The 23,749-nt window shown below is 42.3% G+C and overlaps 1 protein-coding gene across 3 annotated transcripts in view; it reads right to left on the bottom strand.

The window, feature by feature from the left end:
• Positions 1–23,160, bottom strand: part of EGFLAM (EGF like, fibronectin type III and laminin G domains) — a 75,665-nt gene extending 52,505 nt beyond the window's left edge. For 2 of the 3 annotated variants that reach the window (XM_038125257.1, XM_038125260.1), the window contains exons 1-4: positions 22,484–23,160; positions 6,871–6,983; positions 4,838–4,921; positions 3,694–3,720 (exon numbers count right to left, since the gene is read on the bottom strand). In XM_038125257.1, the coding sequence (XP_037981185.1) occupies positions 3,694–3,720; positions 4,838–4,921; positions 6,871–6,983; positions 22,484–22,592 (333 nt within the window). In that variant the 5' untranslated portion in view covers positions 22,593–23,160. The remainder of the gene's footprint in view (positions 1–3,693; positions 3,721–4,837; positions 4,922–6,870; positions 6,984–22,483) is intronic. The other variant, XM_038125259.1, reaches the window with a different exon arrangement.
• Positions 23,161–23,749: the final 589 nt, after the last annotated feature.

The following is a 23,749-nucleotide window of genomic DNA, read 5'->3' as shown; positions in this document are numbered from 1 at the left end:
TGATGAATACTCTTCAGAGGAGCCTGTTCAAATCTCCCAGAAAATAGAAAACATCACCAAAACATTATATTTCATCACTGGCTGCTTCACATAGCATGGATCAGCCTCAGACATTTAGATCTGATCTTTAATGGCGAGTGCGTACATGTGTAAAGAAATTGAGTATTCTTTACCTGCAGCCTACCTGGAATGTCTATGTTAATCCCAGATTTATGAATTTTGACAGCAATGTACAAGGAAAAAGAAATATCAGGTTCTATACCACAGCCTGTTCTGGTGTGAAAAATAAGCACTTACAAAAAACCTGTTTTACAGCTATTATTCTTCTGGTTTTCATTCTCTGATGTTAAACACATTAGTCACAGTGCATTTGAAAAATGTAGAGTTCTCCTTTTTCTTCATGTTGGAACAAACTTTAAATCTGCACCTCCAGTTGCATTAAAATAGTAAACAATCCCAAAATTTTATTAACTGCTAAATTTTCTTTTGATGGTCTTTTGGAAAAAAACAATTCCTCTCTACTCTTTGGGAAACTTACATTATTACTACAACATTGTTCAGCAACACCCTGCCATCTGTCATTTCTCTGGACGTGGTTTTGAAGCTCCAACACTGATTTCCGATTAACATGGACCACCTGACCACTATCTTGTTTTTCCATCATTCACCCTTGATCTGCTTGAATGATCTGGACAGGTCTGAGATGAATCTGAGATGATAACAATGCTGGAATAGTAACTGTCCAGAGAGAGGCAGCAAGAACACTCACTCTGAAAGATTAATCTGTGTCTTTCAATCTCATAGCTGAAGGGACTGAGATCTTTTGCAATGTGACCTGAGAAGCCACTTGCTGAAAACTCTGTACCTCCTCCTGGTGACAGAACTGACACCCCTGCTTCTGCCTGTCTATCCTCCATGCCATACGTACTGTCTGTCTGCCCTTAAACTATGTCCATTTTTTCCTGCCAGTATTCCTCTTTATTATGTTCATGCTTATAAGGAAAAATCCTTCATTATCTCTCGTATTGTTTTCACACTATTCAGGAATTTGGCCATCGGAGAGAGTTAGATATTCATGTATGTGCCTCATATTATTACCTCCAGACTCAAGTATACAATAAACTGAACTGAGAGAATTTCTTTGAGTGCCTGGCCAGTCAAGATCAAAGTCCTGATATCTGCTAAGGTATTCAGCAAGTTCTATGCGTGTGCCCTCAAAACCTCAGCAAGGTGTACTCATGTCCTACATACATGGCTACCTGCTTCCTTCTGGCAGTGCCCTCTCCATGAACACAGCCCTGAAACACACAGTGAGTATCTCTGAAACCAAACACCTCATCTTCAAGGATCAGGATATCAGTGAATAAGTAAAAATTCAGGACACCATCAAGCTACCCTGACCTGTGGCAATGTCAGGGAATAACCTCCTCACACCAGGAGCGCTTTCAAATCAGATCATAGAAAAGAAACACAGTTCCTTGTGCCCCACTGTTCAGTAGCCTGGGAGTACATATTTAATTTCTTTTTTTGCTTGTATCTAGAAGACAGGTCTTAAACCCAAGTTCTGTCCCTCTCAGAAGACAGAGTGGCCTCAAAAATAACAAATTCAGGCAGTATGTGGAAGAGTTATCCCCATCATTTTTGCAGTGCCCCCTCCGCTCAGATTAGCTCTATATTTTGAAGTCTGATGCCCCAAACTTATCACTCAATTGCTGGTGATGGTACAATAGTCACCAGCCTCACTTTCCTGCCTTGCACGATTCTCTCGCTAAAATCCTGATCAATGACATTTGGTATTCTCATTACAATCTCACATTGTTGAATGGGGTGAGGCAATGTGATGCCTTTTCTGTGGTAGGGGAGCCAATTTCACACTGATTATCCCATATATCCCTCACTGCCCTGCCACACAGCTTGCCTTCCCTACAAGTGTGTTGAAACTGTTTGTGAGGCTCAGTAAGTTGCCTCACAGAAACCAGGATTACAAATTGTTTTCCAGAAGAATGTCTGTTTTCTGTTTTGTTTTAATCCAAAAAACCATCAAACTCTGGGTTCACAGCTGCAGGAACTGAGCTTGTTTTAATGACAGTCTGTCACCTGGTGACAATTCCTTCCCTGAACTACTGGTCTCAGCTAGTCACTTCCCATTTTGTACTGGTATGTTTAGTCATTTGACAGGGAGCAGTGTTGCTCTCCAGGGCTCTGTGCCCAGCCTAAAACCTCCCACCTTTAAAGCGTACTAATTTTTATTGATTTTTATTGATTTTTATGTGTACTGGAGTTCCTGAATATTATGCCCCTTTCGATAAACTGCCTACTCTAAATGGTACTGCATCTGCACTTCCCCTGGCTGCTGTCACTTACATATTCTCTGCTTTACGATGATATAATACACAATAATACATTATCCACCTTGCTAACACACAGACACATAAATAGAAACAGCTCTTGCTGCTGCAGCAATCCCACATGGCCCAGAGAAGCCTCCAAGAAAGCAGCAGGGTCATACCCAGCACCAGGAGAGGAGTGGTGGAAACATTAACTATGAAGACTTAACCACAAAACTATTGCAGATTTCGTTTCTGTTGAGTTTGGTATGAATACAACAGAAGGCATTTCATCGAGAACACCACTTCCTGGAGGATTAATGACAGCTGGGAGCTGATTAATCCCAGCCATTCATACTTCTCCACTAGTATCCTTCAGAAGTGTTATTTTTATCAAGCAGAAAGAAAGTGCCAAGCATGGAACCTCAATTCTGAAATGCCATAATCCAGACTCAGCTCAGCTAGGATTGAACCAGATAGTCCTGATTCAAGTGCATCCTGAGCCTCCTGTAGTCCAAAAAAACTCCCCTTATTTCAGACCACAGAAGTTCTGTGAGCTCCACCAACCATGTGAGATTTCTCTATTCCTAAAACAGCCCTCAGAAAACAAAAGTTTGCAAGAGGCTGTTGATGCCAGGGATTTCAGTTAAACACTGAAATTGCTGTCCTTCTCCCACCCAAACCCGAGCACCTCCTGCTTGCTTCCTGCTCACAATAAACCCAACCTGTTTACTGCTTACAGGAAGTAGACTGGACTGAGTGCAGGACTGGAAATAATCAATCTGATTAATTCACCAGCTGCAAAGCCATTAAGAGAGTTGGTATTTCTTTCAAACTTGTTTTATGCTAGTAGCTAGTCTCCCACTCCTTCCTCCTGGGCGTTGCAAAGCTGGCGCTTCTTTCTGTGCTCCTCCTCCTCCTTGGCTCTCTCTGGACTGGTTCAGATTTTTCCCTCTTCATCTCCTCTCCAACTGCCAGACTTTGTTCTTCCCTTCTACTGTCTGTCTGACTACTTGACTATCCCCATAATCTCTAAATCCTCACTGCCTGGATATTTTTTACACAAATTTACTCCATTAAAACATGACATCCATAAATACCTATGGTGACTGAGAAAAAGGTTTATTCATTCCCTAAAAAGGGAGCTACTTTGCCTACACGTATCCACCTTGTCCACCAGTGGATTTTGAGCTTTTTGAGACTACTATCTGCTACATTTTGACTACAAAAGATCATAAGTATAAGTGCTACATAGAATCAACACCTGAGATCAACTTTTGTGCATCTGTGGAGAGACCAAGTCAGAAACATTCAATTTTATTTTTAATCACATCTGTGACCAAGTTTCATGTGAATCAATACTTACAAAAATTGCTTGTCCTTCAAGTTGACCCTGGGAAAAAACAAATAGAACTTGTTAAGAACTAAAATAATAAAAAGTGATGCCAAAAGCACATAAATAATGGGTCAGGGAATTAAAACAAGACCAATGCTACAGCATATAGCAGTCTGTGTGGCTGTTAATCATCTGCATGAGTACTGGGATACAGACTTTCCTCTCCCAGTGATTAAGAAGTACTGCTGTTAGGATTAAGATTAAAAAAAACAGTGCTGTTTGATCTTTCTCGGCACTACTAGCAAAACTAATTTTTAAGAAACAAAAAAGGCAAGAAAGGAATACAGAGATAAAGATAAGAAGGGAGAAAATAATGCATGAATAAAGAAATGATATATCATGACAGCAATATTGTTTTATTCACTGTGATCCCAGAATCCTGCAGAAGTCAGAACTGACAACCAGAGTGATGGAAACCTGCAGGAAATCTGAGCATCCTCCTCACCTACGCTTCTAGTGAGGAAGTGGGGCAGAAAAAGGGAAGGAGGAAAGAGAAGGGAAAAATGAAAGAAAAAACCCAAAGCAAGAATGCAAAGGAGATATAAAAGAAAAAACATAACTTTAAAAACAATGGAGAGCAATGAGAAAAACTAATCCTTTCAAGAACAAAATAAACATCAGCGGCTGGGGGAATCTTCTAGAATATGAACTTGCAGAACTGCAACTAAAGTGGCCATATTTCAGGAGGCCACAGTCTTTAGAAGCAAAAACACTCTGTGTGTTAACTCACACAGCTGTGTCAGACACTGCAATACACGTACAGTCATAATGCAACTCTCTCCCATAGACTCATGAAATTCCAGCCCTTCCATGTGTGAAAATGCATGCATTTAAGATTAAAAGTTCTGTTTTAGTACATTTACTGAAAAAGGTCAGTACTAGGAAGCTGAGGGCAAGTCCCAATAGTATTACATGATAAAACAGTACAACAAGATGGAGAAAAAGTGCATCATTCAAACACAAAAACTTTGTGATTTCCTTTTGCTCACAATCCAGAGCAGATTTGGGGCTTGGATCCGCAACATATTTCACAAAACTACAAGGAGACAGTTGCAAGTTTCCACTTGCATGTTCTGCTCCAATGACCTGATTGTTGATGAAAAGAAATACTCACCATGCTAATCATATCCAGACTCAGGGGAACATCGTGTGAGAGCTGTTTAACTGCTTTATCACCTTCAACTTCCGAGTAAAAGACCTTGCAAAGAAGACACAGTCAAACCAGTTACAACAATAACTCAGTATTTCAGAATTACTTGAGAATGAATGCACCAGTGCATCATTCTCACACTGAGGACAGAATTTGAGCCCTTGATCCCCTGCCTTTTTGGCAGGAAAAGCTGAAGTCCTTTAATATTCATTTCCAATTTGCTAGAAGTTGTCAGTGTGACCAAAGGACACCATCTCAAAGTGAATACACTTACCTAATGTGAAACACAGTTGTAGTGCTTGTAGCACTTGTAGCTTGTAGGCCTGAGCTGTTTCATTGTGCATCATTTGTCTGCCATTAACATGGACAGCTGAAGAGTTGTGGGACTAGTCTGCACTGTACAGACACCTTACTTCATGCAAGAAAGATGTTGACATTTCATGATTATGACATTATAAAAATTGCTCTATCATAGAATGTCTCTTCATGTCTGTTGCCATGTAGTGGAGACTAATGAGACAGACAATCTGCTTTCCTGTGCACACAGACCCAGAGATGACAGAGGGTCAAGATACTACAGTGAAGACATTTTGGGCAGACCACTATTGATGCTGCTGGTCATTGGTTTTATGATCATGCCACACACCAGCTCAAGGCTTGAAAAAAGAAGTGGAGCTCAGATGCTTGATCTGCATGAATGAAGAGTGATCACTGTGTACAACTTAGGCCACTTACTACCTGCACCTTTGCTTTCACAGAGAAGGGTGGACCCAGCTACACACAGAGCTCACCTGAGGCAGATCCTGGCCACGGCAAGTGCATTTTGGAGTTTTAGACTACTGTATGCTAATTCATAGCACTTTCATAACAAAGAAATTAACTCTGCAGCTGGGCTGCACTGGTGTCATTTACAAGACTGTGGAATAAAGGAGCATGTATAGCAGAAATACCTATTGCAGGGATTTTTCTCTTTCTCTTAGTGTGCATTAATAATAAGGTACTCAGTAGTATTCTGCTTGCCACCTTTTTACATAAAACTGAATTTTTATTATTGGAAATTTCAAATATGTCCACGAAAATGCTAATCAGAAAAACTCCTATTCATTTTTTTGTTGTTGTTGAAGGGGAAAGCAACACATTCTAGTCAACATCTCACACCTTTGGTGTGCTAATTTCCCACTGACTCACTTCTATTTTGGGACTGAGTTTCATTGCCATGGAATACCTGTTAAAACAATACCTAACAAAAATGAATGAATGGCATGTTAGTGTTCATTGTTTTGCTTCTTGCACACTAAAATACAGTAACCAGTTTAGCCTAGCCCTTCTGTTTTGTCCTGTAGGCAGAAGGTAACATGGCAGAGGCTGGATGGGGGTCAGAGACTTCCCGAAAAAATTACTGAGTACAACAGGAAAATCATTCAGCTTCTTTAACAGAAACTGATTTCTGAGGTAGGGGGGAATAAAACAAAAGCCCTTTTGATATTTATGGCTGCAGGTGGGTTCCCAGGGATTCTATGCAGTACAGTACCCATCTAAGAAGAGATTCCATGAAACAGTTCTTCCCTTGTACCTGCTGCAAATCTGGGAAGTTTTAGAGGCTTAGTTTGAAAACATATTCCTGCTAAAGTAATCCTCAGGCTGGAAGTACAAGTCAGCCCTCACTTGCACAGTGCAATATCAACCTACTCTGTTCTTCTTTACTGCTTTATCAGAGAGAATTGAGAGCCTTGCAGGAAAACCCCAACAGAAAAGCAATCTATATCCACTACAGGCCCTTGGCATCCAACCCAAATTCCCATCACAGCTTGTTTCTAGAACATGAGCCGCTTTTTTTTTTTTTTTTTTTTTTTTAAAGGTTACAGCTCAGTCTGCTCAAGCCCACTGTCCCCTGGCTGCTTTCTGGGCAGTGGCACTGTTTGTCAAGAGAAGGGGCTGTCCTGCTGGTTTCAGTGTGTGCAGCCTGAGGCCAGGCAGCAGCACGGAGCATCACTTACCGTGTACCCCGTGATGGTGCTCGTGTGCTGCTTTGGCATCTTCCATTGCACGCTCAACGCTGTGCAGTTCAGTGAATCCAGCAGAATATCCAGAGGAGGCCCCAGCCTATCTGCTAAAAACAAAATGGCATTGTGTAAGGAGCCATAGGATGAAATCCCTCTCCTTCAGCTGCCTGGCAGGTATGTCTTTGAAGAACAGGCCTGTGCTGCCCTCACTCCAAACTATCAAACACAGACCACTACGCAGATTTGACTTGGGTGCCCCTTTTCCCTCTCCACTTCTGACTTCCAAGGTAGCAGTGGAACACCAGGAGAGGGGGTGTAAAGGGGGACATATCTTCTTAGTGGGCAAGCTGTTGCTTAGCTTAGGAGAACCCAGTGCTTCAAGCAATGCCATTGAACAACTCATAGGCTTTTAAACATGTTCATGAAATGCTGGATACTACCCAGGACCCAAAGACAGGGACATTCACACATTCATACTGCTTGTACAGTACAGCTGTGGCACAGATTCAGACTACTGGGAAGGTCTCCCAGGAACAGTGTAGAAGACAGCACCTCTCACACATCTGTAAGTCCATATGGACATCTTTGGGGAAGGAAAGTTCAACTGTGTGGAAGAGAGCCAAACCATGCCATGCTCCCGTGCCCTCGCCAATTTTCTTCATTAGCACAGACTTAGTCCCATAGATTCCTAATTGAATCAGTGGCTCTGAACACAGCATGTGCTACCTCCTATGCTTACTTTCTGCCCTGCACTCAGCAGTAGCTGGAACCACACACCACCTGCTACTTAAAGGAGTGGCAAGGACAAGCAGCCAGGGCTGGTGTCCACCTGAGAAGGATTTCACATTCAGAAAACAGCTTTCCAGTCTTCACAATACTCAATGAGGCAGATTAGCATTTCAGCTGCATTAGTAATAAGGAAGAAAGAATACCCCCTAAGCATTCACTCTTAGCATATTCATAGCATCCTTGTGTTACTTCTGGGGAAGCTCTATGAGACAAATTTGCTGGAAGGCATAGTTGCTGAAATAATGAATTTTAACCAGCAATGACAAATAGTCATATAAGGCAAGTTTCAAATTCATATTCTGGATGCACTATAGGCCAATAACATTATTTACTGAAAATATTTGGTGAATAATTTGGAACAACAAATAAATTTGAACAAAATGCAATCCATTTGTAGACTATCTGCAAACAGAGAGACAGCATCTGTTTAATAAGGAGCCACATAATGAATTATTCACTCAGCCCTAGAAAACACTACTATCTCCAGGTTGCAGATGATGAAAGAGACACAGAGAGCCAAACAGTGACCTCAGTTACACTGGCCTATAAATTGTCACTGTGGAGTAAATACAAAGCCCTGGACTATGACAGGGAAAACAAGAGCAAGAAGCCAGAGAGGCCTATATATTTATCCTCCCTGTTTAGTTCTCCCTAGAAGTTAGGGAATTCTCCTAACACAACAGGGGTATGGCTGGATGCTTGCTTGGGAACCAGGCATAAGCACCATCAGACACCATCGCTGTCTTTGCAAGCAGCCTCAGGTGATGGCCACCACACCACTGCATCCTGCCCTCTCTGTGACAAAGCCGTGTGACAGGCAGGCACATGGCACTCGCACTGCAGGGGACCTGCTGCCTCATGCCCAGACCAGGAGCCAAGAGGAAAAAGAAAGCCAGTGGCAGCTGTGACCCATGCACAGAGTTATTTCCTGGGGAGGCTAGAGGGCAAGGCAGAGAGGAGTATCTCATGCAGCATGGCAGTCCCAGAGTCCTCTGCTGTCACCACTCCTGGCCTGACAGCTCAGTGATGTGCATCTGGGGATTCAGAGTCACTTCTCGTTGTCAGAATTTCTCAAAACCTGGCAGAAAGTAAAAAATATCCATTTCTGGACTGAACTTTCCCTTCTCAGCCGTGGCAAAGTGACGGCAGGATCTGACACTAGCATTGTTTATGGCACTGAGCTGCAGGAGATGTCATGGCTTTTGAACAACCATATCAAAGTGGTTTGTCAGCTGACCACAACTGCTGCAGCACATGTCACTGCTCTACTGACAAGCCATTTTGAGATAAATCTGAGCTTAATTTTGCATGATTTTACATGATTAAATCTGAGCTTAATTTTGCATGATTTTACAGAGCATCATGTTTTAGTCATACTAAACACAGATATTGAAGCTGGTCTAAACATTTACATCTTTATGTCAAACGTCATGTTTAGAGTATTAAAAATAATAAAGAGTTTTCAAGGGTAAAACTCTTGGGGTATTTGTAGTTTCCTCCACAACTGGGGGCTGAAATACCTCTTCTCAAAACTCAGCATGAAACCTCTGTTAATCTGGTAGGACCAGGCACAGTGCAAACTCACAACAGAGCCTCCTCCCCTCTGCACCCCGTGGACCGTGAATCTGCAGACAAGGCGGGTGAGACATATCCACTACTTGTACATGGTCTGAAGATCTGCCTGAGTGATGATCCCCCTGCCAGTGCCCTCTGCAGTTGGGTCAATGAATACCTAAGAAGGCATGGAGATTTGCTCTGATGATAAAGAACAAGGAGCCAATTTATATAAACAATGAAATTAAACATGTTTTGTACAAACACAATCGTTCTCATTTCCGGCCCATCAGGCACAGAAAGTTCAATACCGTCCAAAATGCTTTTATGGTAATGGAAGCAATGACTCCAGTGCGATGCAAAGAAGCCATTAATCAAGGGGGAGCACTCTCACACATATTATGACTATACATTGTGAAAGTATATCAAACACAAGAACTTAATGAGGATTTAGCCTCATTAGATAAACAATGTTGAGCTGACAATGTTGTGTTTACTTTTCTGTTTACAGCTACTTTCCTTCCCGTTTATACGTCTTTGGTTCCGTACTTCTAAAAATATGGAAAAAACACCAAACCAGTAAAAAAGTCCCCAAAGAAGCTCTCCAAGTAAGCTGAAGAATACATAAGAAGTCTCCCAGAGATGGAGTAAATTTTGCCATTTCAAAATAATGACTATTATTTAAATTTTTGCTTCACAAGAGCAACTCAAATTAAAAATGGTGAAAATGCTTACACCATCAATACAAGTGTCACTTCCACTGTGGCTCTCACTGCTACATACAACAGCCTCTGCCCATATATTAAATACCCATGGGCTACCATCAGGGTGGCCCAGGCTAAATGCATGCCTCCTGGGAATGTTCCCCAGCCTGGGCCCCTCAATGGTGTTATCCTTTACTGCAATGAAGAGATGAAATTCTTTGCTGTGAGGGTGGTGAGGCACTGTCAGAGGTTGCACTAAGAGGCTGTGGATGCCCCAGCCTTGGCAAAGTTCATGGTCAGGTTAGATAAGGCCTTGAGCAAACCAGTCTAGTGGGAGGTGTCCCTATGGAAAGGGGATTGGGATTAGATGGTCTTTAAGGTCCCTTCAACCCCTTAGCATTCTACTATTCTGTGATTCTGTGCACCAGTGCCTCTGGATGCTCCTCGCCATCACTGAATCCATCAGCAGAAATGTCACTTCTACGTCTGTCCCTGTGATTTTGTGCAGTTACCTCGAGTACACAGCAGAAACACTTCCAGTGAATCCACCCTCTGCTCCCAGGCCAACCATGCTGGCCTTGTGCAGGGCTCAGGAGCAGCCACCTCATCTGGATCCTTTCCTCCAGCTACTCCAAAAAACTGCTTATGCAGGAAGCCCTTCCTTCCTTCCTTCCTTCCTTCCTTCCTTCCTTCCTTCCTTCCTTCCTTCCTTCCTTCCTTCCTTCCTTCCTTCCTTCCTTCTAGTCATGGACTGAAACCAAAATTTAACTACAGTGATGAACAGTTGTGAGAAAATACCTCAACTTCAAGCCAAATACATTTCAAATGTTCATAAGCTTCACATTCGAAGCACTTTGGATGAATTGGATAAAGCTCATCCTTACTAGTATATACTACTAGTACTACTATTTTAGAGCAAATTTCAAAACTGATTCAAATTTTAAATTAGATTAAAATACTAGTGATTGAAAACAGTTTTAAACTTAAATACTGATGAACAGAATATCTGAAAGTATTTGTGTTAGAAATTTTGCTTTTAAAATTCTAATAATATTTTGAATTTAATATTTTCTTTTTAGATGTTGTCGCTGTATCAAGGCATGCAGATAGTCACAGGCACTTGCAGATCCTGAAACAACATCCAAATTCACTGATACAATCCACATGCAATAATACAGTAATACATTTAAGAGAAAACAGATGGTTAATTTCATCTTTATGAGTTTGTAGTTTGGAAAATCAAAATCTTTATACTACATTTTCTATACTACTCTTAATGGAAGAGCATAAGCCAATAAAAGGAGATAAGCATTTCACTGTTTTGCTCCTAAATCTCTGTGGGTAACAGCCTAAGAGGTACTGATTGGAGGGCTCCTTACTTTCCAGGTTAATATGTCTCCCATTTGTGTCCCATGAAACAAGTGAAACTTGTTGATGAAATGCCAGCTGTCACTACTAACATGTCACAATGTAAGAAAAGAGGAATAAAAAAAGCTAAAGAAAACAATTCAAACTAATTCTAAATTGAAGTTTTCTGAAAAAAAAAACATTTTTCAGAAATACCTCTAAATTTCTTCTCTTTAAAACATTATTTTTGTTCACCAATTCACAAAAAAACCAAACTCCCAATGGATTTTATTAAAATAGCATTTTATTATTGTAATAGCTGTTTTCAAAGGAAAAAAGCTTGTCCACTCCAAGAGGTGAAACAAAGTGTAGACAGTCCATTCACTCTCTCACTGAAATATTGGTGAAATTCTTATTTATTAAACTATAAACAGTGATAAGGTTTTTTGCTTCCCTATTTTACAGACCAAAAGTTATGCAAACACCACAGTGGAAGGAAGACAATATGACAAACTGAAAAGGTCCGGAAATTCTAAATGAGAAAAATATGCCATCTTTAAATTTCTTTGAAGCCTTTTCCAGCTCCAACTGCCCAGCAGCAGTACGTAAGAGAGCAAGAATTTCGCAGCCACAACAACTACAAAGGACAAGGACTCAAAACTGGAAAATCTCAGCCAGCCTGTCCTGGTTCTGCACCCAGAGCAGCAACATCCACACACCAAAAATCCTGATAATCGTTTCTCTGAATGAATCGCCTACCACTGCATCAGATCCTGCAGCAGAGGTGGCAGGTTACATGGCACTAGAAAGGCACCATGGTTTTTGATTCAAACCAGTGCACAAATCTTTGGAGAGACTCACCTGACCTTCATAGTCTTTTAAAAATACTGCAAAAGAAACCACAATGAAAAAAATCTCTGAACATTTTAATAAATAACAGGCTTGGACTCATGTGATGTTTTGCTGATGCTTATATAGCCTCTGTTATCTGCCCCAGGGACAACTGAGGTGACAGTCACTGGGATTTTTATAGCCCAGCAAAGGGGAATGAAGGATACAAAGCTCAGAACTTAAGCTACAGTGCAACACCACAAATCTCATTAAGAACGAACAGGCACAATGTCACTGGTGGCTTTGTCGTGGTTTTTCCTGCTGTACCTTTGCCAGGCAGATCACTAAACAGAAAGGCAGCAAGGGGAAGTTCTCTCCTTACACCCCTTCCTGGAGCAAGGCTCTGCTCCCAGGAAGGCTCCAGCTGCAGCACAGGGAAGGAGAGAGGAGGTGAGCTCTGCACAGTGCAACAGTGACTTAGAGGACTGAAAAGGAAAAGCACTAACTACTTTTTTAAAAAAACTTTTGGAGAGCTATATATAAAAATTTCTGGCTATGGATGGTTATGCCCTGGACACAATTTTGAAGAATTCTTGGTGCTGCAGGTTATAAAAAGCAGGGGACATCATATCTCTGAGCAAAGGTCTAGTTTGTAGCTGTCTTGCCCTAGTCAAAATGAGCACAACAGGCAATCCCTAGGCAACTCTTACAGGCTTGTGTGTTTAATAATTACTGCTCAGAGGCCAGTTTGATTCACAAAAATATATCTGTTCACACCTTGTAACTGCACCTGGATAACTTGGTGGAAGTTATGCTTTCCTAATGGAAGCATTTTCCACTTCCAGAGGAAGTGGAGTATAGGTGCCTACAAAAACCCCCACCAAGACACTCCACTAACACTCCACTAATCTAATGCTTAAATCCAGGCTTGTGCTTCGCCCATTGAAGCCCCAATGCTGGGGCATGGCTGTCCTAATTCCCAATATCTCTGCAGCACCTTGGCCTGGCAGAGGAAATTGGTAACCAGGTTCCTGTTCTTGGAGAAGGGACAGGACGGTACTGAGGCTCACTTCTCCCTTCTCCAGCCTACAAGCTGCTTGAATGCAAAGCTCAGTATTTTTCCTGTCTTAGGATTTCCTGTCTGGGCTCCAACCTGCCTTGTCCCTGTGGATGTGTCCAGTGATTGGCACGCTGCAGCCAGCCCTGCCTGCTGCCAGCACACTGCCTGCCCTGCCACAGCCAGCCCTCTCATCAGCTGCTTCAGCAGTTTTCAAATAACTTTGAAAAAACTTGTCTAAGAGATTTAACTTAAGTGCCAGAAGGTAGCTGAAATCAAGCAGCAGTACGTCTCCCTGTCTGTGTAATAGACTTTTGTAGTCAGTGGGATGGGCTGCTTAGGAACCAGCATGCCAGTAGCATATCCGGGCATCTCCTCCCACCTCTTTTGTCTCATGGGTTATGTGTCCGAGGAGCTAGGAAGCACAAATACTGGAGGAGCTTCACAAACCACAGCACTTCGAAAAGTAAAAAGCCCAGTGAAATCGTAAAAATGCCTAACAAATAACTTGAAAATTTATTATCCCATCAATTCATATCACTTATTTTTTTCAGGTGTTTGCTGTCCAAATCTTATTAACGCAATGGAACACATGGCAAAATTGTTCATGGCAGTTGAAAAGTGCTCTCCTTGATGTACCTTAATTGGTTCGCTTTACTTACTACACATTTCTTTCTTGCTGAAACCTAGAACAAATCAGTTATTGAAGAAACATCTTACTTGGTACAAGAAAATAATTAAAGGGGAGCTTCCCGAATAGTGATCAGATAGAAAAAAATTACAATCAGACAATCACACATGCATTACATACACACATGCAAAAAGATTAAAGTGTAAAGTGGACAAAGCTGACCATGTGACAAATGTGCAGGGGGAGGATGTGACATGCAGCATTTGGGTTACCACAATCCTTCCAAGTCCTGAGTGACTGTTCTGAAGCTCATAATTCATGGACACAAATGATCTTGTCCTGTCCCAGGAAGTATCACAAAAATCAGCATGTGGCTTTATTATCCCTGAGGTTCTGGCACAGGCCTCATAGAGGTACACAACACAAAGTGTAGCAGCAACCCCCACCAAACACTTTATACTGCTGACAATGTCAGAAAACACTAATTTCTCTGTAGAAGCAGAGTAGTGGGTCCAGTTGGTGTTTTCAGTCCATGACTGGGTGCAGGAGAGCTCAAAGGAAGCTAAATCTGCAAGGTGAAACTGACATTTTCAGGAGATCCTCGTGACACTCTGCAAAATCACAGAGGGAGTGAGGCTGGAAGGCACATTTGGAGATCACCTAGTCCAAACCCCTGCTCAGAGCAGGCTCAGCTGCACCAGATTGCCCAAGACTTTGCATAAAGAGGTTTGAATATCTCCAAGGACAGAGACTCCACGATCTCTCAGGCTAAATTCTCAGTCACCCTCACAGTAAAAAAGTATTTGCTCATGTTAAAGGGAATTTCCTGCTTTTCCTTTGTGTCCACTGCTTCCAGCCCTGTCACAGGGCACCACTGAGAAAAGCCTAGCTCCATCTTCATTACTCCCTCATAATTTTTATACACTTGTATGATTGCCACAAGTATTTTACTTCTGAAGAAAATCTGGCATCTTCTCAAGGAGCAGGAAATTCTTCCCCAACTCAGTTCCTCCATAAGAAATGGGGTAACTTCAATACCTTCTGCAGTCAGCAAGTCTCTCCATTCACTAACACTATCAGTAAAACCAGAGGAAATTCTTTGTCTGTACTAAGTGACTGAAATAACTGTGGTTTTTAAACCTGAATCTCTGCACTGATTTAGTGTGGGACACAGCCTGTGCATTCAAAGAACCAGTAACAAGCAGCAGGATGTGAGAGCTAAGAGAGCTAAGGGAAGGACAAAACCCTCTTTGGTGCAAGAGACAATGAGGCATGGAAATATATCCCAGTATAAAGAACAAATACATAGGGCAGAAAATAACACATGACACAGGCCCAGCTATGATGTCCACACAGCTAGTATCTAATGCTCCCTAATCCTCTCAAATCATTCCCTGCTCACTGTCTCCTGCAGCCTGCAGAGTCCAACCCTTTGTCCAACCTCCACCAGGGCTACCTGATGCAAACCATGCCCTTTACTTGGCATCAGCTGGTCCAAACAGCTCGCTTTTTTTTTCCCTTTAAAGCCCTTTTAGGTGCTGTCTTGTTCTTTGTCCAGAAGTCGCTCAAGGAATTGCTTATATTCTAGAGGTTTCTTCTTCCATCCTATGACCCTATGGTTCTGTAGGAGTAAATGGCTGGAAGGCCCTCATCTCATCCTACTGAGTGAGTCTTTTGGCACACACAGGGACAGAGAAACAGTTCTTCGCTGCAAAGTTCAACTCTGCCATTGTGATTGATCAGTTAAGATGGGAACATTAGCAACCTGCCCACCACAGGTTCACATGGGAACAAGAACATCATGAAATGGGAACCAAAACTAAAAATGCCAGCAGGACACCAATCTCCATGCATGGCTGGAGTATCAGCTGCAATGCCAACAACTCTGTAAACAATCATCTTCACAAAATGCCTGCTCATTTTTGGAAACATGTTACCTTCTCCTGTAATTGTCTAGAAAGCAGAATATGAAAGAGACCTCACATTTCAGTTCCAAGGAACAGATTTTGGCTTCTGCAATCTCTAATTAAACCACAAAAATTTTGGTCCTAGACATGTACTTACCATCATCTACAGTTTGATGGGTTTTGTTCACAGTTTGGCTTCTTTTTTCCTAAAATGATACTCTAGTTGAAATTTTTAATGCATAAAAGCAATTAAACTTGAGTGAAATACTGTATAATTTTTGCCCTTAGGATTTTTTGTCAAAAGATTTTTGAACACAGAAACACAAAGCCAGTCTTGATTTAAAACTTTGTATGTGCAACAATACCTCTGGCACAGCAGAAAGATCAGAATGACTTCTGTAGTCTGATCAACATTCACAGGATATTAATTTCCCATCATTTGAGAAAGACAATTTTGCAAGTTCCAAATGTACATAAGTAGTGATATATACAATTGTTTTCATGGATGCCAGCAATTTTAAACTACTTTTAAAATTGAGAGAGGTGTGAAGAGTAATCAATTTTGGGATTCTTCCAGCTTCAGAGATCTTTCTGTGCAAATAACACTGGACTGACTATCCTCTAAGGGTGTGAGGAAACTCAGAACCACTCTGTCCACTTCTCAGAAGAACTGTTCTTGACACAACTGCTGTTTGCACTGTTACATAAAATGTGTTTATTAGCTGTAAGGTTAACATATATAAGGGGAAAGACACCCTATCACTACTTGGGGATACACTCAGAAAGCCATGTTCAGCTCCTAGCACCTGCATATGATTTCTATTTCCTAGCTTTAAAAATCCAGGATAACTTTGGCGATGCTTTAGTGAGACATCTTTTTAAGAAAAGAAAGCCAATGCATTTTGCTATCCACCCACAGGGATCCAACCCAAGAGAAGAAAGGGTTTCTCCCATGACCACATAGCTGTCCTATCCCTTTTGAACAAATGGCTCCCTTTATCAATATTGTGTGGATTCCTTTTTCATTAGAGGCCAATATCCTGAGGGACTTTCCTCAACAGGAGTCTTTACTCCTGAGTGTAGCTACCCTATGTTCAGTGGAGGAACTGGCATGAACTTGGTGCCAGTTTCACACTATACACCTCTTACCTGCAGAGTTTTATGGATCATCACACAGCGTATCATTATCTAGATTTGAGTTAGGCACCTGGTTGTGCAAAAGCTTTCCCCCTAAGCCTTCAATTTTCAGTGGCTTATGCCCTCCTGAAGCAGTTACTTTCAAAGACGAATTCTGGTGTGCTTGTTCTCAGCTCAGTGGCTCTGAAAAGTCTGAAAAAGTAATGTTGATATTTTGCTGTGGTTTGGATGGTCACATTATCTGAAATAATTAATCTTGTTGTCATGTGTAAGCATCTTCACTAAAAGTAAAAAACAAAAGAAAATAAAATCTTGCCTAGCCTTACCCAAAAGTATTTCCTTTCAGCTGGAATTAGCCATGAAGAACAGGTTTGAGAATTTGTTTGATTTGTGGGATTTTTTTTTTAGATAGATCATTTGTTTGCACAGAAAACAATTAAGAAATTTTATTCAAGATCACACATCTAACATAATCTCCTGTGTCCCTGTAATTTAGGAAGTCTTTTGTAATGCAATCATAGACCACCAATCACACATTCACTGATAAATATGGCACCCAACTGTACACTCAATAATGAAATAATAAATTCTGCAAAGACCTATTCATGGCTGTTTGCATAGATTACAGGTATCTTTAATATCTTTTAATGACTTTATAATATGAAAAACTTTCTATAAGCATTTTAGAATTTCATTTCCTTATAATGTAAAACTTGTGAAAAAGTCCTATCAGTCCTATTTTGAGGACATGAAGCAATAATAGTCACCTTTTAAAATTAATTTTATTTTCAATTTTAAAAAGAGCATAAACAAATATTAAAAGATAATAAATAGAAACATGCAAAAACGTGAGTCCCAATTTAAGCATGACCTGAGGAGTTACAAACTTCCAAGTATTCTTTCAGCTAATCAATGAGTTTTAAGGGTCACTGAAGAGAACTCATGCACTGAAATTTTCCAGTTTAAGAAAACAAAGTACTATTCTTTTCCTCAGGATGTCTTTTGGGTGACTGACACTCAGAATCCCTGCCATTAAGTTTAAGGTGAGTATCACTGTTGGATGTGTTCACTTGTAATAAACTGCAAACAGTACACAGTGCTGTGTCCTGTCTAGTCCGGTGTCACTGAGAGAAAAAGAGGGTTTTTTTCTGCAAGGCACACCAGAACACACCGTGAAAATCACCTACACATTATCACTCAGTTAAAGCCTGGAAGCATTGACTTAAATTGGGGTACAGCTGTGATGAGCACCCTGTAGGAGTATTTTCACTGTCTAAAGTGGCATGGCTGGAAAAGGATAAAAGCATAAAAACACTCCATTCCCATTTTTAAAAATAAAAATCTGGCCTGTGAAGGACTGGCAAGCTATCAAAGACAGTCTGTGACAGCCTCAATGCAGCCCCAAGGATCACTCTAGTGTCCTAACTCCAAAACAACCCCTCCTCTCCAAAGCATCACTGTGAATCCCAGTATTTGGTATAGAATGCCATGGCTAATTTTACCTTTCTGAACACTGTTGGAAGTCTGAATAGTCATTTCAGACATTGGCATTGGCAAAATGGTGCCAATGAGAAACATTTACTGAAAGTTTGCTTATACAGAGGAAGATTGCAATTTCATGATGGAAAGGGCACAAGACATTTTGCTGCGAGACAGAAAGTCAGAAAACATACTTCAAAATGAGTAACAGTGACACACGGAGTAACATGCTCAAGTGGACTAATTCACTGCATTTCTATTGCTGCCCTGGAAAGTATTATCAGAATGCTCCTATTTGCATGAGGTGGTGATGTGATTGATCAGTTTTCAGAATTTACCACACCATGGACCCCAGAGGCACATGAGGAAGTCCAATCAAAATGAAAATGTCACATAATGTTGTGACGCAACTTACACCTGAAGGTGACAAACAACAAATACATATATGAGTGCTTGATTTTATTGCTGTTGAATAAATCAGGCATTTTTGAAACAGTAAGAGAATGATACTAATCTTCCTTCAAATCAATTATTCACATCTTCTTTATTAGTTCCAGCTCACAGATATGCACTGTCTCTGACAGCTCTACATCCCTCACATTAGGATTCATTCAGCTTCTAAGTCATTCCTCTTCTCAGACACTTCACATCCAGCAGCAAATCAACCTTACCCTTGCATGCTTTACGTGTGGGATTTATTATGACAGTGAATAAGAATTCATCCTATTGTCGTTCCAAAAAAACTGTAATATTTAAAAACTCAAATAAGCACCTTTTTTTCTCAAAGACTGTTGCATTTTTCAAATCTGTAGACCTGATTTCAAGGCAGTTTGACCTATTCTGATACATAAATATGGCCAGACTTTCAAAAGTGTTCTTTATGTAGCAGCTCTTATTATAGTCAGATTTTCTAAAGAATTCAAGTATCCCAGTGCCAAATCCTTTGGAAAAAATTCATTTACTGTAGTGCTGACCAAGGATCTGTACTCTTTTGAAACTCTGGCCCTGGTATTGAGTGCTACTCTCTTGTAAAATCTTCAGACTTTAACTGGTCTGATTCTTCCAGCATTTACACAGAAAGCTGGTGATATCTACTGCTGTGGACATCTGGGAAAGAGACACAAGCCAAATTCTTTATTTATATTAGCTGGCAAGCATAATATATTTATAAAAGGAGAAGCATTCCAAAGCATCAGATATGATTATTTTTATTGTCCATGCAGACCGACTTACCCGTTTTATTATTCTACAGGGAGTTGGAATTCTACACTGTGTTACTAAAGAAGCATCAATGCAATACAGTGCAACAACTTAATGCCATGAACATCCACAGGACTGGTCAGCTCTTTCCCCTAAAATTCTCTAAAATCACACAACCATTAATATTAAATACTGTGCTTATATTAGTAGCAGAGTAACACATTGGGAGCTAGCTTCAGACTCTCTATTCTTCAACCAGCTGAAACTTGAAACAGAGATGGCAAAAACCTGTGCCTTTGCAGAGGGCAAAACCAAGAAAACAATGTGAAAGCAGCAGTATGAGTGCCAGCTTCTGGGAGTAAAAGATATAGAGAATCCCAGGCTAATCTGTTCCCAGCTATACTGTTCACCACACGGTGTCTAAGGATTTGTTTTAAGCCCTTCCCAAAGAGTCTGTCATCCCGTTTTCTTGTCTACAGAAAATGTATTATGTAACTGTAAATAAATGTTCAAATTATTTTAACAGTCATCAGAATGTCTTGTAGTTGAGTAAGACAGCCCTTTCCCCTGAAGATTAATTTAAGAAGTTGCATTTGTGGCCATTTTGCTACATATTTTTAACTCCACAAACAGATTTCTCACTTTGCTGCTTTCTTGGGATTACAGAACTGATCTTTGTAAACTAAGCCCTGAACTGAAACCTGGGAAAAATGGAGATCCATTTTACTATATTTTTTCTTTTGATTCACAGGACCTCCAATTCAGCTTCTGTTATTGAAGATCAATTTGTTTTATGACTTCTCTGTTGATATAAGCTCTTGCTTTCACCTCAGTTAAAATTCCTGTACAAATCTCCCTTATATCACTATTAAAAGGGCAAAATGAAAGGAAAAAAATCCTGAAGAACTTTTTACTATCTTATTTCTTTTTTACTCACTGAATGTGTAATTTTGGATGTGTGAGTGAATGATAGTTCTTTTCCACTCTTAACCACCCAGCACATGATATGCTGCAAAACAAGGCAGAGATGTTCCAGCTACTTGAAAGTACACCTGTTCTGAGTGTTTTGAGAGCAACATTTCATAGTAAGGACCCGGTCACGGCACGCTTGGGAGCCCTTAATTCCAACAGTCCCCACAAAATGCAGATGGGATTTAAATCATAAATATATACTGCACACAATCTCTGTGGGGGATCACCCTCTTCAAATCTTGCTACAAGTGGATTTTCAAATGTTTGCACAGATTTTGAAAAAATTTTGCCCAATAATACTCATTACTTCTTATACAGCAAAAGAAGCAAGAAAGGAAAGATTGAATCAGCTGGTGAATCTGAAGCATGTTATAAAAAATTAACATAAAAATGTGTGCTAACAAAAGTAACGTAAACACAATACAAACATATTAATTCCTTTCCTTCATAACACTACAGTGAAATTTCCAAGCTTTAAGCTGTTTTATTTAATGCACAGAAATACATTTTCCCCAGGTCTGCCATTCTCCTGTGACTAGCGGAAACACACACAACAGTATGTTACAGTCAAAGAATATCTTAAAATATTTACACATTTGCCTCCCCAACTTCACACAGCCAGTATTTTTAATGCAAGTGACTAATCATCTCATTCACAACGCCTGTCTGCCTAATTTCCTCAAGTACTTAACGGTGGCTATTATGACAACCAAGGATCATGGGACTAGATCCCTAAGAGACAAGGTCAGACCAGTAAAATTAGCCATCTGTCCAGTAAGGGTTTTAAGCTCAGGCTGTATTTAAGTATTAAGTTTCCAACTGTACATTTGTTTTCTTCTCATATGAGCAAGAAAAGGCACAATAAAAATCTTCCAATACCGTGGGATAGATAAAAAAAGGATCTAAAGCTACAAACTCACTGTGTGAAATGAGGCAGAACTTACTAAACTTTTTGTATTTTCAGCTGAACGGATCTCAGTGAACTCAGTGATAAGAGTTGGTGTTGGTCACAGAGACTCCAGGACAGCCCCAGTGTTTGAGAGAGTCCCAGGCAGGCATAGTTATCTTCTCTTAGCACCGCAATTTGTAAAGTATACAGAATGTCAAACTTCACTACGCACCATGTCTCATCTTATTGCTTACATTTTACCTTACTGTTTCATATGCTGCAGACTGTAAAAGGGTTTCAACAGATTCGAGGTTTTAACTTTCAGCCTCTAAGGACTGTGCAGGACCTCCTTGATCAGCACGCAAACCTCCCGTCGACAGCCGTGGGAACTCTCCCACAGGGCACGGGCAGCGCTCAGCCAGGAGCAGGACCAGGACGCACATCACATCATGCTTGGGACATGATAGCTACATTTTTTGGGACAAAATCATTGCTTCTCTAGTAATTTTTCTTTCACATTTACTACTCTGTGTCTTAGGTTATTCGCCGCCACACATACCAATGTCACAGCCACGGAACAGCCTTCCAGACAGGTCACTCCTGACCGCTTAGAGGTTCACCTGGCTTCTAACTCTGCTTACGCCGCCCCGCAGGTAACGGCATCCAGGGAAAACCGGATAAAATTTCCGCCAATTTCTTCTGCGGTAGCTGCAGCCTGGTCCTGGTTTGTAAATCGAGCGCGCCCACCGGCACTGAGTGCAAGATGTCGGAGGAAACGGGTCATACACCGACCCGGCAACTTCACAGGTCCCTGCCACTGCCTGGGCATTCTCTCTTCCCCGTGAGAGGGCGGCAGGGGCTCGCAGCGAAGGGCGAGGAGCGGCGGACGCCCCGCCGGGCGCCCGGAGCTCCCGGACGAGCTCGCTGATCGGGGGCGCGGCGGCCCGACCCGAGGCACTGCCCTGCTTCCCGCCCGGGGGCTGCCGCCCGGCCCCGCCGCCGCCTGTGCCCGACCCGGGGCAGCCCCGGCGTCAACGGGACGCGGAACTTCGCCGGGGCCAGCGCGTCGCGGGGCGGGCACCCCTCGTCTGGCGCTGCCGCCCGTCCTACCTTGCCGGCGGGGGATGTTCCTGCGCGGCGTGGCCGCACACCCCATGCACGAAGCCAGGAGCAGCACCAAGGCGAGGCGGCGGCGGTGACAGCCGCCCGGCACCTCCATGTGCGCCGAGTCCCCCCGCCCGAGTGAGCGGGGAGCTGGGGCCGCTGGCCGCGGGCGAGGGGCGCGGCGCCCTCCCGGGTGCGGAGCGGAGCCGGGGCGGCGAGCAGCGGACAGCGGGGCTGGGACGCGGCCGGGCTGGGACGGGGAGGGACGGAGGGAAGGGGGGAGGAGGCTGAGTCCGGCGCTTTGATGGGATTACGGCCGCTCGGCGAGGGGCACGGCTCGGCACCTCCCCCGCGGGGCGCCGCAGCCCCGGCTCGCCCGACCCAGCCCCGCTGGAGGGGCCGCGGCGTCCCCTGCCGGGAGGGAGACCCTGTGCCGGCGGGGTGGCTCGGCAGCCCGGCCCTGCCCGCGGGGAGGGCGCTCGGGACCCACCCCTGGATACCGTGGGGCACCCCTTCCTCAGCAGGGACCGCTGCCCTCCCCCCGCCCTCGGCCCCGTTCCGGCCTGAGGGACCCCAGCTCCAGTGCTGCTCTCCCCAGGGAGCGTCGGCATTTGAAACGGGTTTCCTCCATTTTTTTTTCCCCCGAAGGTACGGGGCTGAAATGCTAACCAACTGCTGGAGCAAAGGCGAAGCTAGGAAGAGGATTTGGTGAGGAAATTGTTGCTGAATTAAGAGGATAAATTAAGTTTAATCCCCCCCCCCCCAGATGGAGGCTGAGACCTATCCAGCCACTCAGACTAATATAGAAACCACTGTGGAGATTAGAGGGGATGGGGAGAGCAGGGGGAGGAAGGCAAGGGGAAGTGCTGGAGTTTGACCATACCAGAAAAAAAATGAGATAAACAAGAAATCCAAGGCATCTCTTCAGAGCAACGAAACATTGGTGGGATGAAGGACCAAATCCATTTGGTTCAGTATCCCATCTTTGAAATTTAAAAGACAGAAGGAAGTGCAGAAACTTTGTATTACCAGACATGAGATTATCTATCCTCCGCTCCAGGTCTCATCCTAAGATTGGTTAGTTAGAGATCAGTATAAACCCTGAAACACCAGAGTTGTTATGTCTTGAGGGTTTGTGTGGGCTTGGTTTGGAAATTTGCTTAATTTGTTTATTTTGCTGTTTGCTTTGATAACTTTCAGTGGGTTTGATGTCCATATAAATTATGTATGTTTATACAGTCTCTTTGTGAATCTGTAAAACTGATAGTCTGT

Source organism: Motacilla alba, chromosome Z, assembly GCF_015832195.1.
Source record: "Motacilla alba alba isolate MOTALB_02 chromosome Z, Motacilla_alba_V1.0_pri, whole genome shotgun sequence".
In the NCBI taxonomy this organism is placed as follows: Eukaryota; Metazoa; Chordata; class Aves; order Passeriformes; family Motacillidae; genus Motacilla; species Motacilla alba.
This window is presented reverse-complemented; position numbering and strand designations above follow the sequence as displayed.